The following is a 20,609-nucleotide window of genomic DNA, read 5'->3' on the forward strand; positions in this document are numbered from 1 at the left end:
TTTCTCTCTCTCTCTCACAAATAATTTTTTAAAAAAACGTATTGCGTATTGAAAGTTGGTAAGAGAATAAATCTTAAAAGTTTTCATCACAAAAAAAAGTGTAACTGTGTAGTGACGTGTTAACTAGACTTTTTTTTTTGTGGCCATGATTTTGTAACATACACAAGAATCACATCATTATGTTGTACTACACCTAAAAGTAATGTTATATGTCAGTGGTATCTCAAAAGTTAAGGCTCTGTGAAGCCAAATATATATACAAATATATGTAACAGTCCAAGCAGATGAGAAGAAAGCTTTAATGAGGCCCGCCGATGACTTAGCGTTGATCATTATAACTCTTTTATTGAACACTTCTGTTAACCTAGCACAACGCTAAGTGCTTTACAGCAGGGGCAGGGGAACATTTTCTGCAAAGGGCCAGATAGTAAATATTTTAGGCTTTGCATGCTATATGGTTTCTGTTACAACTACTCAGCTCTGCCTTTGTAGCACAGAATCAGCTGGAGAGGATAAGTAAACAAACCGCATGGCTTCGATTTACTCCAATAAAACTTTTGTTTGCCAAAACAGGTGGTGGGTTGGATTTAGCTCATGGGCCTAGTTTGCTGACCCCTGCTCTGCTCTCATTACATTTCATTCTCTCAGCTGTACTGTGAAGTTGGTATAATTCTTCCCAATTCACAGATGAAGATATGGGCTCAGAGAGGGGTTAGTAACTTGCCCACAGCCACACAACTAGTAAGTGGTAGAGACTGGGTTCTAACTCAGCCCATCTGCCTCCAAAGCCCACCTTCTCTTGTGCGCTCTGCCCCTCCCTCTGCCGTCAGGTGCAGAGTTCAGAGCCCCTGCCTGTCCAAAGGTAAGTTCATCCCTCTCAGTGAGCCCACTTACCCCTCTCTAGGTTTGACCTGATCGCCAATGGGGGTGCCTCCTTGACCCTGCACTTCGAGCGAGCCCCATTCATGAGCCAGGAGCGCACCGTGTGGCTGCCATGGAATAGCTTTTACGCCATGGACACCCTGGTGATGAAGACCGAGGAGAACTCCATCCCCAGCTGTGACCTCAGTGGCTTTGTCCGACCAGATCCTATCATCATCTCCTCCCCCCTGTCCACCTTCTTCAGTGCTGCCCCAGGGCACAATCCCATCGTGCCTGAGACCCAGGTAGGAATGGCAGGTTCCAGGGTAGGACTCTTCAATACTGCCTTAACCCAAACTGCCTGGCCAACTTCTTCTTGCCGCATCTCACTCCCTGGGTGGGCCAGAAACTAATATTAAGGGGGAGGGACCAGAAGTAGAAACACAATGTCACTGGAGAAAAAAACTGAATCTCTCCTTGACATTCCAGATGTTTTCAGATACTCATTCAAGACTTTGGCAGTCATCAGAGCTTTTAATAAAATAAAAACAATATACATATGTGCAACCCACCTGCAAATTGCTTTTTATTCCTGTTAGTCACAGAGATACATGATAAGAGGCACTTTAATGATCTGCATCAGTGTTAGGACAGAGGGCATATTACATTATTGCCTCCCTGTTGCTTTATACCAATTGTCACTGGAAGTTGCAGGTTCATATAATTACAGCCTCTTGTGGCCTCCTTACATGCAGCTAGCAATAAAGCCTGCTGTTCTTATTTACATCTTTTGCCAACAGTGTGGTTTTTAAAAAGAAACACAACAGTGTCCAGGAATAATTATTAATCCAAAAATCATAACCTCAGCCCCTTCACTCCATGGTGAAGGATAAAGTTTGGTTGTGGGTTTTTTTTTTCTCTCTCTCTCAGTCATAGGAAGTGGTTCTTGCGCCCCACATAAGGCATGATGCTTTGGTGAGAGTGGCAGCAGACAGGCAACCTCAGATTTGCAAGCAACCCACTTGCCCAGAGTTCATTGGATGCAGCATGTCTACCATGTGTTTACTCTCCAGGTTCTTCATGAAGAAATTGAGCTCCCTGGTTCCAACGTGAAGCTTCGCTATCTGAGCTCCAGAACCGCAGGCTATAAGTCTCTGTTGAAGATCACCATGACCCAGTCCACAGTGCCCCTGAACCTTATCAAGGTTCACCTGATGGTAGCTGTAGAGGGACACCTCTTCCAGAAGTCATTCCAGGCCTCTCCCAACCTGGCCTATACCTTCATCTGGGATAAGACAGATGCATATGGCCAGAGGGTATATGGACTCTCTGACGCTGTTGGTATGTTTCGGTTTCAACTCCTTATTGACTCTAGAATTTAGTCATGCATTAATTCGATCATTATTGAGTTCCTACTATGTGTCAAGCACTATCCTTGTAGAGAGAAACGCAGTGGTCAGTAAAGTAGACAAGAGTCCTGTTTCATGGACCTTCTATACTAGTGGGGTGGGGGGGTCCACATAATAAACACAGACTGGACAAGAAAATATCAAGCAGTGATAAGTGCTAATGTGAAAGTAAAAATAAGTGATATTTACTGTGAAGAAAAAGCAACTGTGGGTGGGCATTCAGGGAAGGCTTCTCGGCAGGGGACACTTCAGCTGGGGCGTGAGTGACAAGAAGGAGCCATGTGAAAATCACACTGGCATAAAAAGCAAGAAAAATCAGGTGCGTCTGAAGGACAAAGAAAAGGCCAAGTGTGCTGGAATGTATGGACAAGGAGAACATTTGAGATAGAGGAAAAAGGTGGACAGAGGCTAAATGATGTTCCCAGAGAGCACTTGCAAATGGCACAGGATGCACTGTGAGAATCAGAAAATAGAGCTGGAGGGGATGTGAAAGCCACATGCTGTGCTTCAGGCTGTGCCTTTGAGGGAATCAGAGGCTTGCCCACTGATGAAATACTACCATTAGAGAAGGGTCTGTTGGTTATCAGTCTCTGAAGAATTGTGAGCTGTGGATTAGTATCAACCTACCAAGTATCTTTTCCTACTCATAGAGAGCTGTGTGGGATTAATTAAAATCTAGAATCTTGTATTTTCTTCACCACTAGGTTTGTGATTTCCAAGAACTATAGTAAGTTACGAAAATAAGAAACCAACAAACTTAGAAATTTTCATTGTAATTGGTAGCCAGTGTTTATCAGACTTTCCCTTTGTGCAGGGCACTATGCTAACTCCTTTGTCGTGGGTAACCTCTCAATAACCTTATCAAGGAAACACTCTCATAACCCCCATTGTGTAGATGGGACAGGAGGGAAATGGTAAATAAGTATCTAAATTCACTTACCTAGGAGGTTACACATGCTCAGGATATGGCCCTAGTAGTCTGCTTCATTGGCAAGTGGAGTTATTAACTTAATAAAGATAGTAATAAGTTATTGAAGTAACTAGTGCATTAATATAAAGTAGCTAATCAAATATTATGCTAGACTTACCAATATCAAAACAATATCCAATATCAAAAAGTAGTCGGAAGATTATAATGCATTCCCATGCATCTAGCTTCTGGCAAGTCATGATGATTACTGGTTTTTCCATTCTTTCATCCACCTCCTTACTCTTGATGTTTTTCTGAAGCAAGTCTCAGATATTACATCATTTTATCCATATTATTTATCCATAATATTTCACAATGTATCTCTAAAAAATACTTCAAAAACATGCCAACCATTATCATAATTTTTAAATGATTCATTATTAATATATCTTCAAATAGCCCATTCAACATTTCAATTGTTATGAATATCATAAAATACTAGTGCTTTGTTTGAATCAGAATCCAAATAAGATCCACCTTTTGCAATTTTGACTTCTCATAGTTCTGTAATCTGTTGTTTTCTCTTCCATCTCTAGCCTTTTTTTTTTAATTCTATATTTTATTTTGCACCAATTGCATTGTTTGCTGCATTGTTACAGAATTTCCAATAGTCTGATTGCATCTCTGTGGCTCTTTAACATATTGCGTTGTTCTAGATCTCTTGTAAACTCAGAGTGGAATCTTGAGTCTTTCTAACATTCAAGTTTGATTTTTTAAAAATCTATATCAACTATTTTTTTATTAAGGTGTAATTGATATACATTATATTAGATTCCAATATACAACATAATGATTCTATATTTGTATATATTATCCAAGGATCACAACAAGTCTAGTTGACATCCATTACATACATAGTTACAAAATTTTTTTCTTATGATGAGAACCCTTAAGATCTACTCTTAACAATTTACAAAATCCAATACAGTATCATTAACCATAGTTGCTATGCCATACATTATATCCCCAATACTTGTTTATTTTATAACTGGAAGTTTGTACCTTTACTTCCCTCACCCATTTCTTTCATCTCCCACCCCCTGCCTCTGGCAACAAACCAATCTGTGTCTATATCCATGAATTTTGTCTTATTTTATTTTTTAAAGATTCTACATAGGAGTGAAATCATAGTGTATTTGTCTTTCTCTAACTTATCTACTTAACATAATAATGCCTTCAAGGTCAATCCATGTTATCGCAAATGGCAAAATTTCATATCTTTATGGCTGAATAATATCTCACACACACACATCTTTTTCATCCATTCAGCCGCTAATAGATGCTTAGGTTGTTTCCATATCTTGGCTATTGTAAATAATGCCGCAATGAACATGACGAAATTGCACTTCAATGAACAGAAGTGAAATTGCTGGGTCATATGGTATAGTTCTATTTGTAATATTTTTTTAGGAACCTCCGTACTATGTTCCACAGTGGCTACATCGATTTACATTCTCACCAACAATGCATGAGGGTTCCCTTTACGTCTCTTTCAGTACTTGTAATTTCTTGTGTTTTGATAGTAGCCATTCTAACAGGTGTGAGGTGATATCTCACTGTGATTTTGATTTGCATGTTCCTGACGATTAGTAATGTTGAACATCTTTTCACGAACCTGTTGGCCTTCTGTATGTCTTCGTTGAAAAACTGTCTATTCAGATCCTCTGCCCGTTTTTTAATTGGGCTGTTTGCCTTTTCACTACTGAGTTGTACAAGTTCTTTATATGTTTTAAATATTTACCCCTTATCAAATATGTGATTTGCAACTATTTTTCCCATTCAATAGGTTGCTTTTTCATTTTGTGGATGGCTTCCTTTGTTGCACAGAAGATTTTTAGTTTGATACAGTCCCACTTGTTTATGTTTGCTTTTGTTGCCTGTGCTTTTTGGTGTCAGATCAAAAAGTCATTGGTAAGACTGATGTCAAGGTTGATGTGGCCAAGGTTAACACCTTGATCAGGCCTGATGGAGAGAAGAAAGCATATGTTCGACTGGCTCCTATGATGCTTTGGATGTTGCCAACAAAATTGGGATCATCTAAACTGAATCCAGCTGGCTATAAATCTAAATATAAATTTTTTCACCATAAAAAAAAAGACTGATGTCAAGGGGTTACCAACTATGTTTTCTTCTAGGAGTTTTATGCTTTCAGGTCTTACATTCAAGTCTTTAATCCGTTTTGTGTTAATTTTTGTGTATGCTGCAATATAGTGGTCCAGTTTCATTCTTTTTCATGCAGCCATCCAGTTTCCCTGACACCATTTATTGAGGGGACTGTCTTTTCCCCATCGTATATTCTTGGTTCCTTTGTTATGAATTAATTGACCATATGTATGTGGATTTATTTCTGGGTTATTTTGTTCTACTGATCTATGTGTCTGTTTTTTTGCCCACCCCATACTGTTTTGATTACTATAGTTTTGTAATATAGTTTGAAATTAGGGAGTGTGATGCCTCTAGCTTTGTTCTTTCTCAAAATAGCTTTGGCTACTTGGAGTCTTTTGCAGTTTCATAAACATTTTTAAATTGTTCTATTTTTGTGTTTCTATTCTGTGCCCTTGGAATTTTGTTAGGAATTGCATTGAGCCCATAGATTACTTTGGATAGTGTGGACATTTTAATGATGATAATAACTCTAATCCATGAACACAGAATATCTTTCCATTTATTCATGTCTTCTGTTTCTTCCATCAATGTCTCTTACAGTTTTCAGCATATAGGTATTTCACCTCCTTAGTTAAATTTATTCTTAGATACCTTGTTTTCCAATTTTTCTTTTTAATCAGGACAACTGGTTAGTTGGTACTTTCATCTGCCATCAGAAGCACCTAATGTCATCTTGTTTATCCTTTTGTAATTTCAGTAGCCATTGGTGCTCATTGCCTAGATCCATTAGGTCATTAGGGATTGCAAAGTCACATTTTAATTTTGTCATTGCTTCTCCATTTATTAGCTAGAATACTTTTATATATTTTCTCATTAACTACTTAGTTATTTGAGGTATAGTTCAAATAAGAAAAAAGGGACAAATGCTCAATTATTTCCCTTTATTTACTATTTTCAGTATAATAAATTGGTCCTCTAACATCCTCTAATGGTGGAAAATTAATTTTCTAATACCATTATGAACTCATAGAATAAAATGTACCTAGTATGTTTCAATCCATTGAAGTTATTATCTCTACTAAAGGTCAAATTGTCCCATCTGTGGTCAGTGGAACACTCATCAAGCTGACTCCCATATTCTTTTGACATAACCCTAGTAGATTTTGATTTCTTCCTTGCTATCTCATATGATAAAATGGCCTAGTCTCATCTTATGCATTTATTGCTCCAGCCATTTCTTCAAGGAGCCCTGCCTGATTTCCTTTTAATGAGAAATAATACGTCAAGGCCACAAGCCAGGCACTAACAATTCTCTCTGCTATTAGGTCGGCTATTGTTTCTTGGAATTTTCAGAGGACAAGTTAGGAAATATATGTGGGGTTTTTTTTTTAATAAAAAAATGTATCTTCCATTCATATCAATGCTCCTATATCTCAGGATTTAAAAGAAGCTGTGGAGAATCCCCAAAGGTGACACACGTAGTTAAGAATTTAATGTAGTACGAATACAAATAATAACAGGGCCTCATATTTCTAAAGCAATGCTGCAATTAAAAATGTATGGCATCTTGGCATTTTATCTCATTTATCCTTACCACATCTCCCTGAGAAATGGAGGTTTCACTTGCTCTGTGTTACACACAGGGAAAACAGAGCCATGAGGAAATGCGAGCTGGAGCAGAGTTAGAACTGAAGTCCCTCTTCTCCCACCTCCCTCTCCCATTTGTCCATGTGGCAAATGCAGGATTTTTACAGTCTTTGGATTCTGTTCCCCCACTGAATTGTCACATAATTGGCAGGCTTTGTCCCCATGCCTGCCTCTCCTGGCACTCTCTGGAATCCTGAGTGATCATACAAAGAGCCTTAACTTACACAAGCTGTTGCCTCCACAATCTCCTTATAAATGAGCCACCATGCTTCCATGGGCCTTCTTCCTAGTGAGTGAAAATAAATAACAGAGTATAATAAATGCATGCCATGAACAGCAGGCTGAGAGAAACAGTCTCCTGTCCATCTCTAAAGGAGAGTTGTATTTCATTTTTAAATGATTCTTTTCCTCCTTCCACATCACTAGGGTCATTTTTGAAAGCCAGCTGTTCATTGGAAAAGTCTTTCTATCCCCACAGAGTACTACTGTGTAAAGTTTCAAGGCTGAGTTCAGCTTGAAATCTGAATTTAATATTGTGTGGAATCACAAGGAGAAAAGCAATCAACCCGCCTCCTTGAGTGAGTTTCTGGAAAGGAATCTGTATTACCATGAACATGTGTTTCTCATTCCAGCTGGAAAGCTCAGGAGTAATCAAGGAAACTCTGTTCTTCACTCTGCCCCACCCACTTTTATCTTTCAGTTTCTGTTGGGTTTGAATATGAGACCTGCCCCAGTCTAATCCTATGGGAAAAAAGGACAGCCCTCCTTCAAGGATTCGAGCTGGACCCTTCCAACCTCGGTGGCTGGTCTCTAGACAAACATCACATCCTCAATGTTAAAAGTGGTATGTAGGCACATTTCCTTTCCCAAATACAGCCTGGTCTCTCCTCTAGAACCTTCTCTGCAGTCTTGACATTTAAGTGGTAGCCTCTCTTCTTCCCTCAGCATTTTTCATCAAATGTCCAAAATACTCATAGGTTTTTTTCACCTTCTTTTATTTTTTTAAAAGGTTTTATTTATTTATTAGAGAGTGAGCATGAGCAGGGAGAGGGGCAGGGGAAGAAGCAGACTCCCCACTGAGCAGGAAGCCCAGTGTGAGGCTCAATCCCAGGATCCTGGGATCATGGTCTGAGCCAAAGGCAGATACTTAACTGACTGAGCCACTGAGGCACCTCATTCATTTTTTTTAAAGATGTATTTATTTATTTGAGAGCAAGCAAGCATGCTCAAGCATGGGGAGAGGGAAAGAAAGAATCTTAAGCAGCCTCCAAGCTGAGTGGGGAGCCCAACATGGGGCTCGAGCTCAAAACCCTGAGATCATGACCTGAGCCTAAATGAAGAGTTGGACACATAACTGACTGAGACACCCAGTGCCCCTCCACCTTCTCCTTTCAAATGTCAAAGAATGTTGAGCTGTTTTTTCCAGACTGTCCGCCTTAGTGTACCTCACAATTCTTCTTCAGTTATCCCTACAAATGATATCTTAGCCTTTGGGGTCAGTGCCCCATTACAACTCTCTCAGCCTCCTGAGGTCATAGGGGAATTCCCAAAAGGTCAAAGTTTCCTACTGTTTCTCTTCTCTCTACCACTGCCCCTCACCCTCCATAAGCCCATAGAAGTATCCTCCCCAGAGGGTTGCAGTGACTACCCTCATTTCCTTCCTCCCAGGAATCCTACACAAGGGCACTGGGGAGAACCAGTTCCTGACCCAGCAGCCTGCCATCATCACCAGCATCATGGGCAATGGCCGCCGCAGAAGCATTTCCTGTCCCAGTTGCAATGGCCTTGCAGAAGGCAACAAGCTGCTGGCCCCAGTAGCTCTGGCTGTTGGAATTGATGGGAGCCTCTTCGTTGGAGACTTCAATTACATCCGGCGTATCTTTCCCTCGCGAAATGTGACCAGCATTTTGGAGTTAAGGTAAGTAGCCACACAGCAAACCTTCCTTTGCTCTGTTGCTCCCATTGCTACCAAGCTTCGCTGGGTAAATGATGGATGCATTGAGAGTTCTCGAGAGAACACATATTCCATATAATGGGCTAAGCTTCGAAACCTAGGCCCAGAATCAAATAAAGATTGGGAAAATGCTTTTTGAATCTATAAAAACACCACACACATATTTGATAAAATTGTTAACACCTGACAAAAACAAGGGTGAAATTTTTAAGTCATAGTGCTTGGGGTGGGACCCGAGCAGCTGTGTTTTGTAGAACCTCCACACAAGAATCTGATACATACCAAAGAAGCAAAGAACCACAACTTCAAGCTGTTCTTCTGTTTCAGTGGTTTCAAAAGTGACTCTTCTTAAAAATACAGATACCTAGAGCCCACCTCAGAGGCACTGATTCAGTAAGTCTAGAGAAGAGCCAAGGCATCTTTTCTCTTTGACGAGCTCTGTAGAAGATGGTGATATATGTCAGAGTTTGAGAACCACTAATGTTCATTTACTAATTCAAGTGATTCTATTGAGTGCCTCTATGCACTACTTTTCTATAAATTCTTTGGATCTTTGCCCATTCACTAGGATATGACTTAGAAGTGTTGCATAGGCCTTGCCAGGTAACTTCTGGCCACGGCTGGTAGATGCCTCCTGGTCATTGCTTGCTACTGAATCTGAAGTTCAGATTCCCCTGTTTGGACAAAAGTTCTTATAAACCCTCTTCCCAGGAAAGCTGATTCCAAGCCCTCAAACCTAGATCTGTAAGTGGAGGGAGAAATGAAGTCTATCCCCTATACATAAGGGATAAAATACTTGGTGAATGTATACTGTGTGCCAGGGACTATCTGCTAAGGGAGGAGAGGATGAGAGGGAACAGGCAAAGCCCTAGGTGTTTTTGTGGTCTGACAGGGAACTTCAAATCATGCGGACAAATTAAAATAGTAATAATAATAGCTTTAAGGAAAACATAATGGGGTAAAAATTAGGGACTGTGGTAGATTTTGGGAGGGATAAGGAAGCTACATAAGATAAAGTAGAGAAACATTTCATACTATGACATTTGAGATGCCACTTGAATGATGAGGTCAGCCATGTGAAGATCTGAGGAAAAGTATTTGAGGCAAAGAGAGGTTGTGCAAAAGCCTTTATATCACCAGATAATCTGGTTTATTTAAAGGATAGAAGCCCAATAAGGCTGGAGGAGGGTAGTGAGCTCAGGATAAAGTGTCTCATAGGAGGCCAGGAAAGTCACAAAACTTCAGTGTTTTACTGACCTTGTTACAAAGTGTAAATTATATTCTTGCTACAATGGACAGCTACTAGAGGTTGAAGTAGGAAGTGGAATGCAGTTGACATGATCTAATTTGCCTTTTTAAAAGATTATTTTTGGGGACGCCTGGGTGGTTCAGTGGTTGAGCGTCTGCCTTTGGCTCGGGTCATGATCCCAGGGTCCTGGGACCAAGTCCCACATTACACTTCCTGTAGGGAGCCTGCTTCTCCCTCTGCCTGTGTCTCTGCCTCTCTCTGTGTCTCTCATGAATAAATAAAATCTTTTTTTAAAAAAAAGATTATTTTAGCCATTGTGTTAATGAATGGACTGTAGGGGAACAAAAGTGGAGGCAGAGAAACCCATAGGGAAGCTGTAACAGTTGGCCAGGATTTGGGTGTAGACTAAGGTGGGGAGGAGGAAAGATAAGGAAGTATTCCAACTGGGAGATATTGTCAAAGTAAATGTTACGGGAATTATTGATGGATCAGGTGTAAGAAATGGAGAAAAGAAAAAAAAAAAGGGTGATGACTAGGATTTTTGACCTGAGGAACCGAGTAGGTGGTAGTGCCTTTTGAAGTAGCCTCAGCTACCACACAAAGGACTTAGAGGAAGCCACAGGTTGCATTTGCCTTTTAGTGGCCCCTTCTATGAGAAAGATCAGTGAATGAAGCATCAGCTAGTGCTGCTGAGTATTCCTGGGAGCTGATACTATGCCAAGCACTGGAAGGGATGAGAAGGGTGGAGGGAGAAAACCTCAGCTCCACCCAAAGAAGGTAACAGAATTAGTGATCCAGTGGGCATTTACTGAGCATGATCTGAGTCAAGCATGTGCTGGGCTCTAAGGGTCTAGAAGGGGATGAAACACAGACTCAAAGAGTACCCATGTGAAGGTGACAGATGGGCACTGGGCAAGGAGAGATAATTCAGGCTGAGTGTTCTAGAAGAACCAACAACCACCTAGCATAGAAATAAAGAAGGGGAGGCCATGGGGTAGACTGGGTGCTTATAATAATCAAAAGATGAACAATGAGAGGAGGAAGAGACAAAATACAAAAGGCTAGATAGTTCTCAAGCTGTCAAATTGATAATCAGGCAAACAACATTTTCTAGAGCTCCCCAACTAGATCCTCTTCTCAAGATGTTTATTTCCCTTTTTATCCTAGGAGAGTAGTCTTCTTAGGAATCCTGTGGGCAGTGGAGAGCCATGGAAGGGAGCGGGGAAGGAGGTGAAGGTAGCATTCTGCCTTTCCATAAAAGTTGCATCTCTTTTTTTAAGATTTTATTTATTTATTCATGAGAGAGAGAGAGAGAGAGGCAGGCAGAGACACAGGCAGAGGGAGAAGCAGGCTCTGTGCAGGGAGCCCAATGTGGGACTTGATCCCAGGCCTCCAGGATCACGCCCTGAGCCAAAGTCAGGTCCTCAACCACTGAGCCACTCAAGCGTCCTACATCTTTTTTTTTTTTTTACAAAAAAAAAAGCGGGGGCCATGTCTGGCCCTTACTTCTTTGTCATGGCTCTAGGTGCCCAGAGCCAAATCAGCACTTGCCTGCTATATTCCCAGCTCCAAAAGATTCATGCTACTCCCTCTACTTAAATACTTTATCTGATATGCCTCTTCGTGTCCATCTTTAAAGCTTATTTTGAAGGTCCCCCTCTTCCATGAAGCCTGACCTCCCTAGCAGAAATAATACTCACCTTCCTCTGGATCACTTAAACTCTAGTTTTCTGCCAAAGTTGGCTCTATTTACTGCCTTGTTTTTCAGTTATTTCCATGTTTGAACTTCAGTAGTGCAGACACCTTTGCTATCTTTGCCCCTCAATGCCCAGGGCAGTGCCTGGTCCACACCAGGGGCTTAAGACACATTGCTTGAGTTAAAGGAGACACAGACCAGTCTGCCTTTTGTTGGAATTTCTCCTTTATTCCAGGTGTCTCAAGTCGTAGAGGCCACAACGTTAATGATAGGAGCTAAGGGCCCACATGGAGCAAGCCACACCACACCTACATGGTGACATGAAGGACAGCTGGAGGAAGTATAACTACCAATTTCCTTCAACAGCTGTGTGGCATGGTTTGGTTTGGTTTTTTAAACTTTTTAACCACCCTTGACTCATTCTTGCTTTCATCAGCCAGGTATCCAGAGACGATTAGAAGTTAAGCTTTTACAAGAACACTGGTTTGATTTTTCTTTTCTTCCCACTACATACCTGAAAACAAAGGGCTGTCAATCCCCTCTCTTCAAAACAGTAACCAGCAGAGGGAGGGAGGAGGGGCAAGAGACCTGTTATGTCTTTTCTCCATTGTGAGTTGGCAGCTGAATGATTTCGTTTCAGAAGTCAGTGCCCATCCCGATCTCACTTACCCACCTCAGAGCTGAGCCTCTGAATCACAATTATATATAAATGCTCCCATAGTTCCTTCACTATGTCCTCTCTTCCTCCTTTCTTTGTCGCTCCAAAACATACAAGGGCAGAGTTCTACACACTTGGAAGACTTCCAATGTTAAAAAGAGTCTTCTACTTAGGTAAAATTTGTATGCTTCAGTTCCACCAGCATTCAAGACATTTTCAACACCCACTTCCTCAAAAATCTGATATCCCACCCTTTGCAGCCCATTTCCTTTCTTAAAACTACACCCTCTCCAGGTGATCCTTGGAAAACTCAAGCTTTATAGAGTACATTTGTCAGTCACTAACATCCTAGAATGAATTTCTGTCATAGGAAAATCTTTCCTTCCTCCTCAACTTGAGGACATCTTAGGGATTGGATCCCAATATAAGGCAATAAATTGTAAGGTATGGGATGGTGCCTCTCTGCCTTTTCTTAAATTGGCCTCTTGTGCTAAACATAAGAATCTCACGCTTCCCATAATGTTTGAATTCTAAAAAAAAAATTATTTTTCAAATATAAAATACTACAGACACACACACTAAAACACATCCCCTAGCACTGGGTGTTATGCTATATGTTGGCAAATTGAATTCCAATAAACAACAACAACAACAACACATCCCCTGCTGAGATCCTGATGGTGCTGTTGAAGTAGGGCAACAGCAACATTGCTTCAGGGAAGGTCTTCAGGGAAGAGAATTGTCCAGTCTAGGCGTGTTAGTGCTGGAGAGGAAAGAGCCACAGGAGAGTGGGAGATTAGGAAGGAGGGCAAGGGGAGCAGAAGTTGGAAGAAAGCTTCACCAAAGCTTTGCCTGAGAATGTCCATGAGAACAGATCCTGCTTAATACCAGTAGAGAAGGTGAGGGAGGACTATATGGCTCTAGTTACAGAGAAAATGCTTTCCCTGTGTGGTCAGGGTATAAACACCAAGGTCAAGAGACAAAATGTAACACAGCATCCCTTCCTAGAATAACAATAGCAACAATATCCCCATAAAATTTGGGCACTTCTTGGTACTGTTTTCAGAACTATCTTTTTAAGGTCCAAGTTGGGCCTGAATCTTAAATAATTTCAGAATGAAACTGAATATTATTCAGGATGAGAAAGAAACCAAAACAAATTACAAATTTTGAAAAGCTGACAGCTAGTACAAACATCACAAAATCCAGATAAATTACCTAAATTTTTTTATTCATTAACTACTATTATTACACTTCCATGATACTTGTTTTCCTACACTTTTTGGCTGCATACTCTTCGATCATCTTTTAATACGACAGTGATTTTGTAATGTCATCTATAGAAAGAATAGAGCAATATTCTCTTCCCTCTAGGACAAATGTAGTCAAAATCTGTTTAAGATTATTGATAAATTAGTAAATGTTGTTTCATGTTCACAACTGGATTACTGGTGATGTCGTAAAAATTGTTAGAGTCCTAAAATTTAAGAAAACCTTATCAAGCTTCTTTCATAGTATTTCTGGGTATTTCAGGTTTCCTTGCACAGTGAATAAATAGTCTTTCAATTGATATTCATTAACCAGCTTGTCATTGAAGTCCTGGTAATAGTAAAATATTCTGTGTAAGTCTTTTAGGGCACTAGTGTGTGAGCTTCTATAGAGCAGGTACCTTTGGCATCTTTTGCCCCTTGATGCCTAGGGCAGTGCCTGGTGCACACTGGGGGCTCAAGATACATTGCTCCAGTTAAAGGAGACACAGACCGGTGTCCTGCCTTTTGTTGGAATTTGTCCTTGGTTCCATGTCTCTCAAGTTGTGGAGGCCATAACAGCAACAGAATGAGCTAGAGGCCCACTAAGAGCAAGCCACACCACATCCATTTGGTGACATTGGGCATTACACTTCCAGTAATAATGCTCGGTAAATCCGCACAATGAGGTGGGAGTATACCTAAAAGCCCCTCCTATGCCAGAAGCACTAGCAATACTCTAACTAGACAGTGAAAGGACTCCTCAGCTATATAAGCATGTCCCCCTATGAGTAAACTAAATTTATCCCAACTAACTTCTCTTTTATTAAAACTCAAACGGAAAACCATGACCACTCCAATTCCACCCTACTCTGGAGAGAGCTGGAAAGGAAAGAGGCAGTAGTCTCAACTGATTGCAGCTTTGTGATTCTGAGCAGAACATGAGGGATTGGAACAAGTCCAAGCCATGATCTGCCCAGCACTAAGAGAAGCAGCCTCATTCTTTCCTTTTGTCACTCAAGAACCGATTTTCCCAGTCCTTACTCTCTCCGGGGCTGCCTACTAAGAATCAGCACTATGGAGAGGAGTATGTCATGTCTATATTTACTTGCTCCATTCACAACAAAGTGAGGAAGACAAATACACGTGCATAAATCACAAGACAGCCTGATGAGGGTTCTGCATGATAAACCGAGCATGCTTAGAGAGGCCCTGAAGGCCCCACAGAGGAATCATTGAACCTTCACAGTGTACAAAGCTGAGCCATCTCGATTCTTGAATCCAAAACATTACTTTGCCTTCAAAGGCTGCGCCTAAAGGATTTGCATTATTGAGCCATAGACAAAACCTAGCCCTGTCCTTTGTAAGTAACGCACCAGTGCTAATCTACATAGACTGACTCAATGCCGTTGTTTTGGGTTGTTGGCTGCTAAGCACCCACCCTGCCAATGGTCCTGGACTGGAGTAGCAGTGACCTCAGCCTTTCTCCACAGCTCATATCCATATGATCATTTGGACTGTGCCCTCTGTGACTTGGTCCCCTACTCCTGCCCTTCTTCTTTCCCCAGCATAGATATTATATTAATCAACTTAAAGCAGATGTTCTTAGGAAAGAAGTAGGTCAGGTCTGCAGACCCAAATCCCATCCAGTCTTTTCACAAAATCTTGACTAAAAAACTGGAATTGATATTGCAATAATTAAGAGCCAAATATGACTACCACTGGTGGCAGATAACATTTCACTTTCATTAAGCAATATAAAATAGACGCGAGAATTCCCGGCTGCCACCCTGACACACCAGGCTTTGCAGAATGAATCTTAAATTGCACCATGTCAGTCAGAGCTCAGGAGTTATCAGCATCATTTAATTAACTTTTTTTTTTTTAACGAAAACTAACACGTTGGAATAAAATATAAAAATGTAATCCCTGTGCAAACCCACTACTAATCATGGCCCCTGGCAGAGGCCTGGGCTGCACCTAAGCGGGAATCGTGGCATTGAGCCCTCTATGTCCCTTCCCTGAAGCTTCCTCCCTCAGCCAAAAGGGAAAGACGGGTTAGGAACTCCTTCCACTATGGCCTAGAAGCCTCAGGAATGAGAAGCAGTCCTCTTTATTGAGGCCTTAGACTCTGTTCTCTTTGCCCTAATGTTATTAACTTCTTAGCCACTTTCCTGTTGAAATTGACATGATATATTTTTGTTCCAAAAAAAAAAAAAAAAACCAGCAAAACTTTTACCAGTTTTCAAAAAAATGAATGGTAACTGAAATCTTTGGCTCCAATTATGAGAGAATATTAATACCCATGAATTTCATGTATGGGTGTTATCTGTAAGAAAGAATGCATACTTGGGGTCCCACATATGCAAAATGAGATAGGGAGACAGAAGGTGTCATAGGGCAGGGATAGGAAATGGTTGAGACTCTCAGGGTTCAACAGAATGTTTGCCAAACTGCAGATGGATTTGGGAAAAGGCTTTCTCGGGTGGTATTGACTCTACCCTGTAATGCACCAAAGGCAAATAGATGACACAGGTGGCACCAGGTTCCCTCCCACACCCAAGACAGACATTACAAATGAGTCACAGCACTCTTTACTGCTGATCTTATATTGGGCTTCAGAATCCCTCTCCTGCCCTCCTAGCAGCCATTACTAGTCAATAGGTATTGGTACTCAGGAGGTAACCTCTTTGCCATCCTTTCATTAGCCAGAAGACCTGTTTCACCTGTTGCCACCTGTGTGATGTGACAGTCACAAAGCTGGTCAGAGAATTCAAGCATTCTTGTCTAGATTTTTCAGTGGCCTGGAGGAGTCCAAAATCAGAGGTACTTCCCAAGTAGTTGAGCCAGGAGCTGTCAGCTAGAAGGGGAAAAAAAAGACTGCCTTTTTGGGCCCTTTTATACAAGAAATGAAAATGTTGTGTTTGCTTTATCATCAATTCTTCAGCTAACTGTTTGTTCTTTTTCCTTCTGTTTTCTTTCTATAAAGAAATAAAGAGTTTAAACATAGGTAAGACAAAAAACTCTTTCCCGTATAATTTGATATGGTTCGTTTGCTTCCTTGTGTTTGCTTTTTGTTTTGTGCTCCTTGTGTAATGTTGTGTATTTTTATGTACCAAATATAGTAACTTTTTTATGTGCTAATTGTGTGTTGTGGATATGATAAGCTTTAGCAATTATGAAATGCAGTCAAAAAGCAACCAAATAAGCTGACAGTAATTAGAATTTCCGGGAGATGCAAGTGCAAGATAATGAACCCTCAGCGAACTTTTATCCCGACTGCTCAGTACGGTCCATAATTGGGCTAAACAGTTGAGGCAAACTTCTGGCTTTTGTAAATGCTGGACTGGGTTCACAAAAGCTTTAATGAACTGGAAACGGGTCAAAAACTCATTTTCAACTCATTAATATTTTTTCCCCTGGATATATGGTCATTTAAGAAAAAAAACAAGTTAATTGCCAATCTGCTGGTCAGAACAAATCCAACAGTCAGATGCATTGGGAATTTTCATGGAGTTAAATCACTTTTAAGTAGTATGAAGGATATAAACCAAGTACTTTTTGTCTAAATAACCTTTGTCATTCAACTGCTCCAGGTTATCATTTAAAACCATATTGGTATAATTCACATATATAGTGTAGAACAGGCATGCATAGTTACGCATAGGGCTCTGGGGAGCTTCCCATTACAAAGTTAGGAAAAACTCCAGGTTGCCCGAGGTTGCACTAAAATGGAAGAAAAGTGACCCTTTTATTTGGAAGAAGAGAGAAAAAGAAAACATATTTTAATATTCCAGGGAATGCTTCTTCTTACTTCTTGAAATGAAACATGAAAGGGGCTTCTTCCTGATGTTATGTGAGAATTAGACATAGAGTAGAGACAAGTTGTACAAGATCATCAAAGTCAGTAGAAAAGCTATGCATATGAGCTCTTGGCCTCTTTCACCAGTACTCCCAAACTAGCTGCTTATAGACTGAGTCAAATAAAAAAAGGTAACAATGCCCTGGAAGGACACCCCCCCCATTCAAACTCACATACCCCATTTGACCTTCACCAGAGCCACATATGTGGAAGCATGGCTGTCCATCTACCTGAGAGTCTTCAAGAATCTTGGTGGGAATAAATATGACACCATGGGGGAAGAATAAGACCCCAGCAAGAACTGACCCCACATACCCTCAAAAGTCTGCTCTTCTACCAGAATTTTTGAAAAGCCTCTCTGAATCGGGTTCCCTAGAAAGTCCAGAATTAATTATCTTGCTCATAGATAGGCACAGATGTGCAGTGCCCTGATCCTTCTGTTGATCACGCCAGCTACTATTCATTCAGTAACAAAGTACAGCATCTAATTAAAAAATGGCATGAAGTTTTCCCTTTCTGCCCTAATTTGTTTTGCATATGTGGATATTCTCTAAAGACTTAATAGCCAAAAAAAAAAAAAAGAAGAAGAAGAAGAAGAAGAAGGAAGGAAGGAAGGAAGGAAGGAAGGAAGGAAAGAAAGAAAAAGAACCTTGGTAGCCTACTCTTTTAAACTAGTTATCTAGGCTGGAATTTTAGAAAGACCTTGACTTCTAGTTCAATTATGTGTCTTAATAGCAACCTGAGGAGAAAGTGGAATTAAAGATGGTCTCGATTCACAAATTGTTCCTAAAATAGCTTCCTAGTTCTTTTCTTCCTTAAATCAGGGAAGAACCCAAATGGGGGTGTTTTAATTAGTAATTTAGCAGTTAATGTCTACAGGACAAATGCATCCAACACTATTGTCACCCTCACTTTTCCTTCACCTCTCCCATCCCTTTTCCTCCCGTAATTCCAAACTACAATGGAAAAATAACTGAAAAACAAGAGGCCTGTGCTCATTTTTGGCATGTGGCATCAAAACCTTATCTACCACACTAGGGCAGAGAGGCATTCAGTAGAGGTATCCTAGAGGCAGTGATTGTAACAACCAGTATAGGAATAGCATAAGCACCTATTCTGGTCTCAACCTCCAACAAGTAACAGACACTGCAAAGGGAAGAAACTGTAGGCTTTGAGCCAAAAGGGCATGAGCAATTATCTGATTTCTTCATTATCCAAATAAGCAATCTATGACCCAGAATGGCCAAAAGACTTAGCTCAGGTCACCAGCTGGGTCAGCCAGTGTTGAGTTTAGAGTTTCCCATGTCTTAGTCCTGTCCTAATCAGCAACATATAAGGCAGCTAGATGCACGGCAGAGAAAGAGGTCCAGGTCTCTGAGGCTTAGTGCCTTTCAATTACATTTCTCTCATACTAGGGTATTTCTCTCCTAGTGTGGCTTAGGGCCCTGGCAAATCTTGGTCCACATCTGTGACCTCACTATTACTCAAAATATGAAAACTGTATCTCCTCCCTCAGTAATCCAGATTCTGGGTGTGATACCAGCTAGACATCAAATTTACCCTCCCCCCTCCTCCAAAAGCCAACTTTATTCATATCCACACTGAGAAATAGTGGAAAAGATGTGAGGCTGAGGATTGGTGGTCTCTCAGGGAGCCCCCCAGTCTTAATGATCTAATAGTACCCTGGAGGCATTGAGGAAGCATGAACTAAAAAGAAAACCTTGTCTCATGGAAGTGTTCCTCAATCCCACTTGAGAAACATATCAAACCCATAGGGGGAAATAAAGATTGATACACACAAACACAAACACCAAAGCAGGACCAGAGTGGGACCTTTTGTACCAGCTAAATGAAGCAGTGGTGTTTTAGTACGATTGAAATGATAAACTCTCTGCATAGCTTGAGAAGCTTAGGTCCAATTAAAAGTCACTAGCTAAGAGCCATGATATGTTGGAACACTCAGCTGTTATGTTAGATTCTTTCCAGTTCAATAAAGTGGAAAGACACTAGAAATGGTTAGAGTCTTGCAGGATTTTTGTCACCTCTTTGATCAAGTAGACCAGCTGCATAGCCCCCTTCTCATTTCTCTTTGTGCTTCTTCTAAAGCAACAACCCAGCACACAAGTACTATTTGGCAGTAGACCCCGTGTCCGGCTCTCTCTATGTGTCTGACACCAACAGTCGGCGAATCTACCGAGTCAAGTCTTTGAGCGGTGCTAAGGACCTGGCTGGGAATTCAGAAGTGGTGGCAGGGACTGGAGAGCAATGTTTGCCCTTTGATGAAGCCCGCTGTGGAGATGGAGGGAAGGCTGTGGATGCCACCCTGATGAGCCCTCGAGGTAAAGGCTACAAAGGAAGAAAGCCCCCTCCCCCAGAAGAAGCTTGCCACAAGCTTGGCTTTCTTCTTAACTGGAAGTGAACTAAGCCCAGGCAGTCCCAAATACAGCTTTCCCTACAATGGTTTAACTCTGATAGGTTTCTTTGGTGTGTGGGTGTTTAAAAAAAAAAAAAATGTGTTTATCCAAGGTAAACTTCATCACCCACATAGACAACAAATGGAAAATGGGGTGGGTTGCTCCTGGAGATTTCTGACTGTTGCCAGTCATAGTCAGAGGGAAACATTAGCTCCATGAGCCAGAGTGCCAACTGTGTGGGCTGGAGACAGAACAGAGCCCAGTGGGAGCCTCCAACCACTCTCAGATGTTCATGTTAGACAATAGTGTGTATAGTCTTAAGCACAATCCCTGACATTTTCTGAGTGCCCAATAAATGATAACAGTTAAGAATGGGTATAATTTCCAAGGACCTGGGATTGGGGGGAGGGGAAGTGTTCTCAGAACCAATGGATCTCTGTTTGAAAAGGACCAAGGATACGTAGGGTTAAAGACCGATTGGTCCTTTGATGGCCCAATTCTTATTAGTATTTTTAGCTACCACTGAAGGATCTGAC

The 20,609-nt window shown here is 41.0% G+C and overlaps 1 protein-coding gene across 22 annotated transcripts in view; it reads left to right on the top strand.

The window, feature by feature from the left end:
- Nucleotides 1–20,609, top strand: part of TENM2 (teneurin transmembrane protein 2) — a 3,550,639-nt gene that overhangs the window by 3,469,162 nt on the left and 60,868 nt on the right. For 21 of the 22 annotated variants that reach the window (XM_041750467.1, XM_041750468.1, XM_041750478.1 and 18 more), the window contains 6 exons: nucleotides 905–1,166; nucleotides 1,935–2,202; nucleotides 7,694–7,837; nucleotides 8,662–8,911; nucleotides 16,787–16,807; nucleotides 19,766–19,998. In XM_041750467.1, coding sequence (XP_041606401.1) covers nucleotides 905–1,166; nucleotides 1,935–2,202; nucleotides 7,694–7,837; nucleotides 8,662–8,911; nucleotides 16,787–16,807; nucleotides 19,766–19,998 — 1,178 coding nt within the window. The remainder of the gene's footprint in view (nucleotides 1–904; nucleotides 1,167–1,934; nucleotides 2,203–7,693; nucleotides 7,838–8,661; nucleotides 8,912–16,786; nucleotides 16,808–19,765; nucleotides 19,999–20,609) is intronic. The other variant, XM_041750477.1, reaches the window with a different exon arrangement.

The sequence above is a fragment of the Vulpes lagopus genome, chromosome 3 (genome assembly GCF_018345385.1).
Source record: "Vulpes lagopus strain Blue_001 chromosome 3, ASM1834538v1, whole genome shotgun sequence".
In the NCBI taxonomy this organism is placed as follows: Eukaryota; Metazoa; Chordata; class Mammalia; order Carnivora; family Canidae; genus Vulpes; species Vulpes lagopus.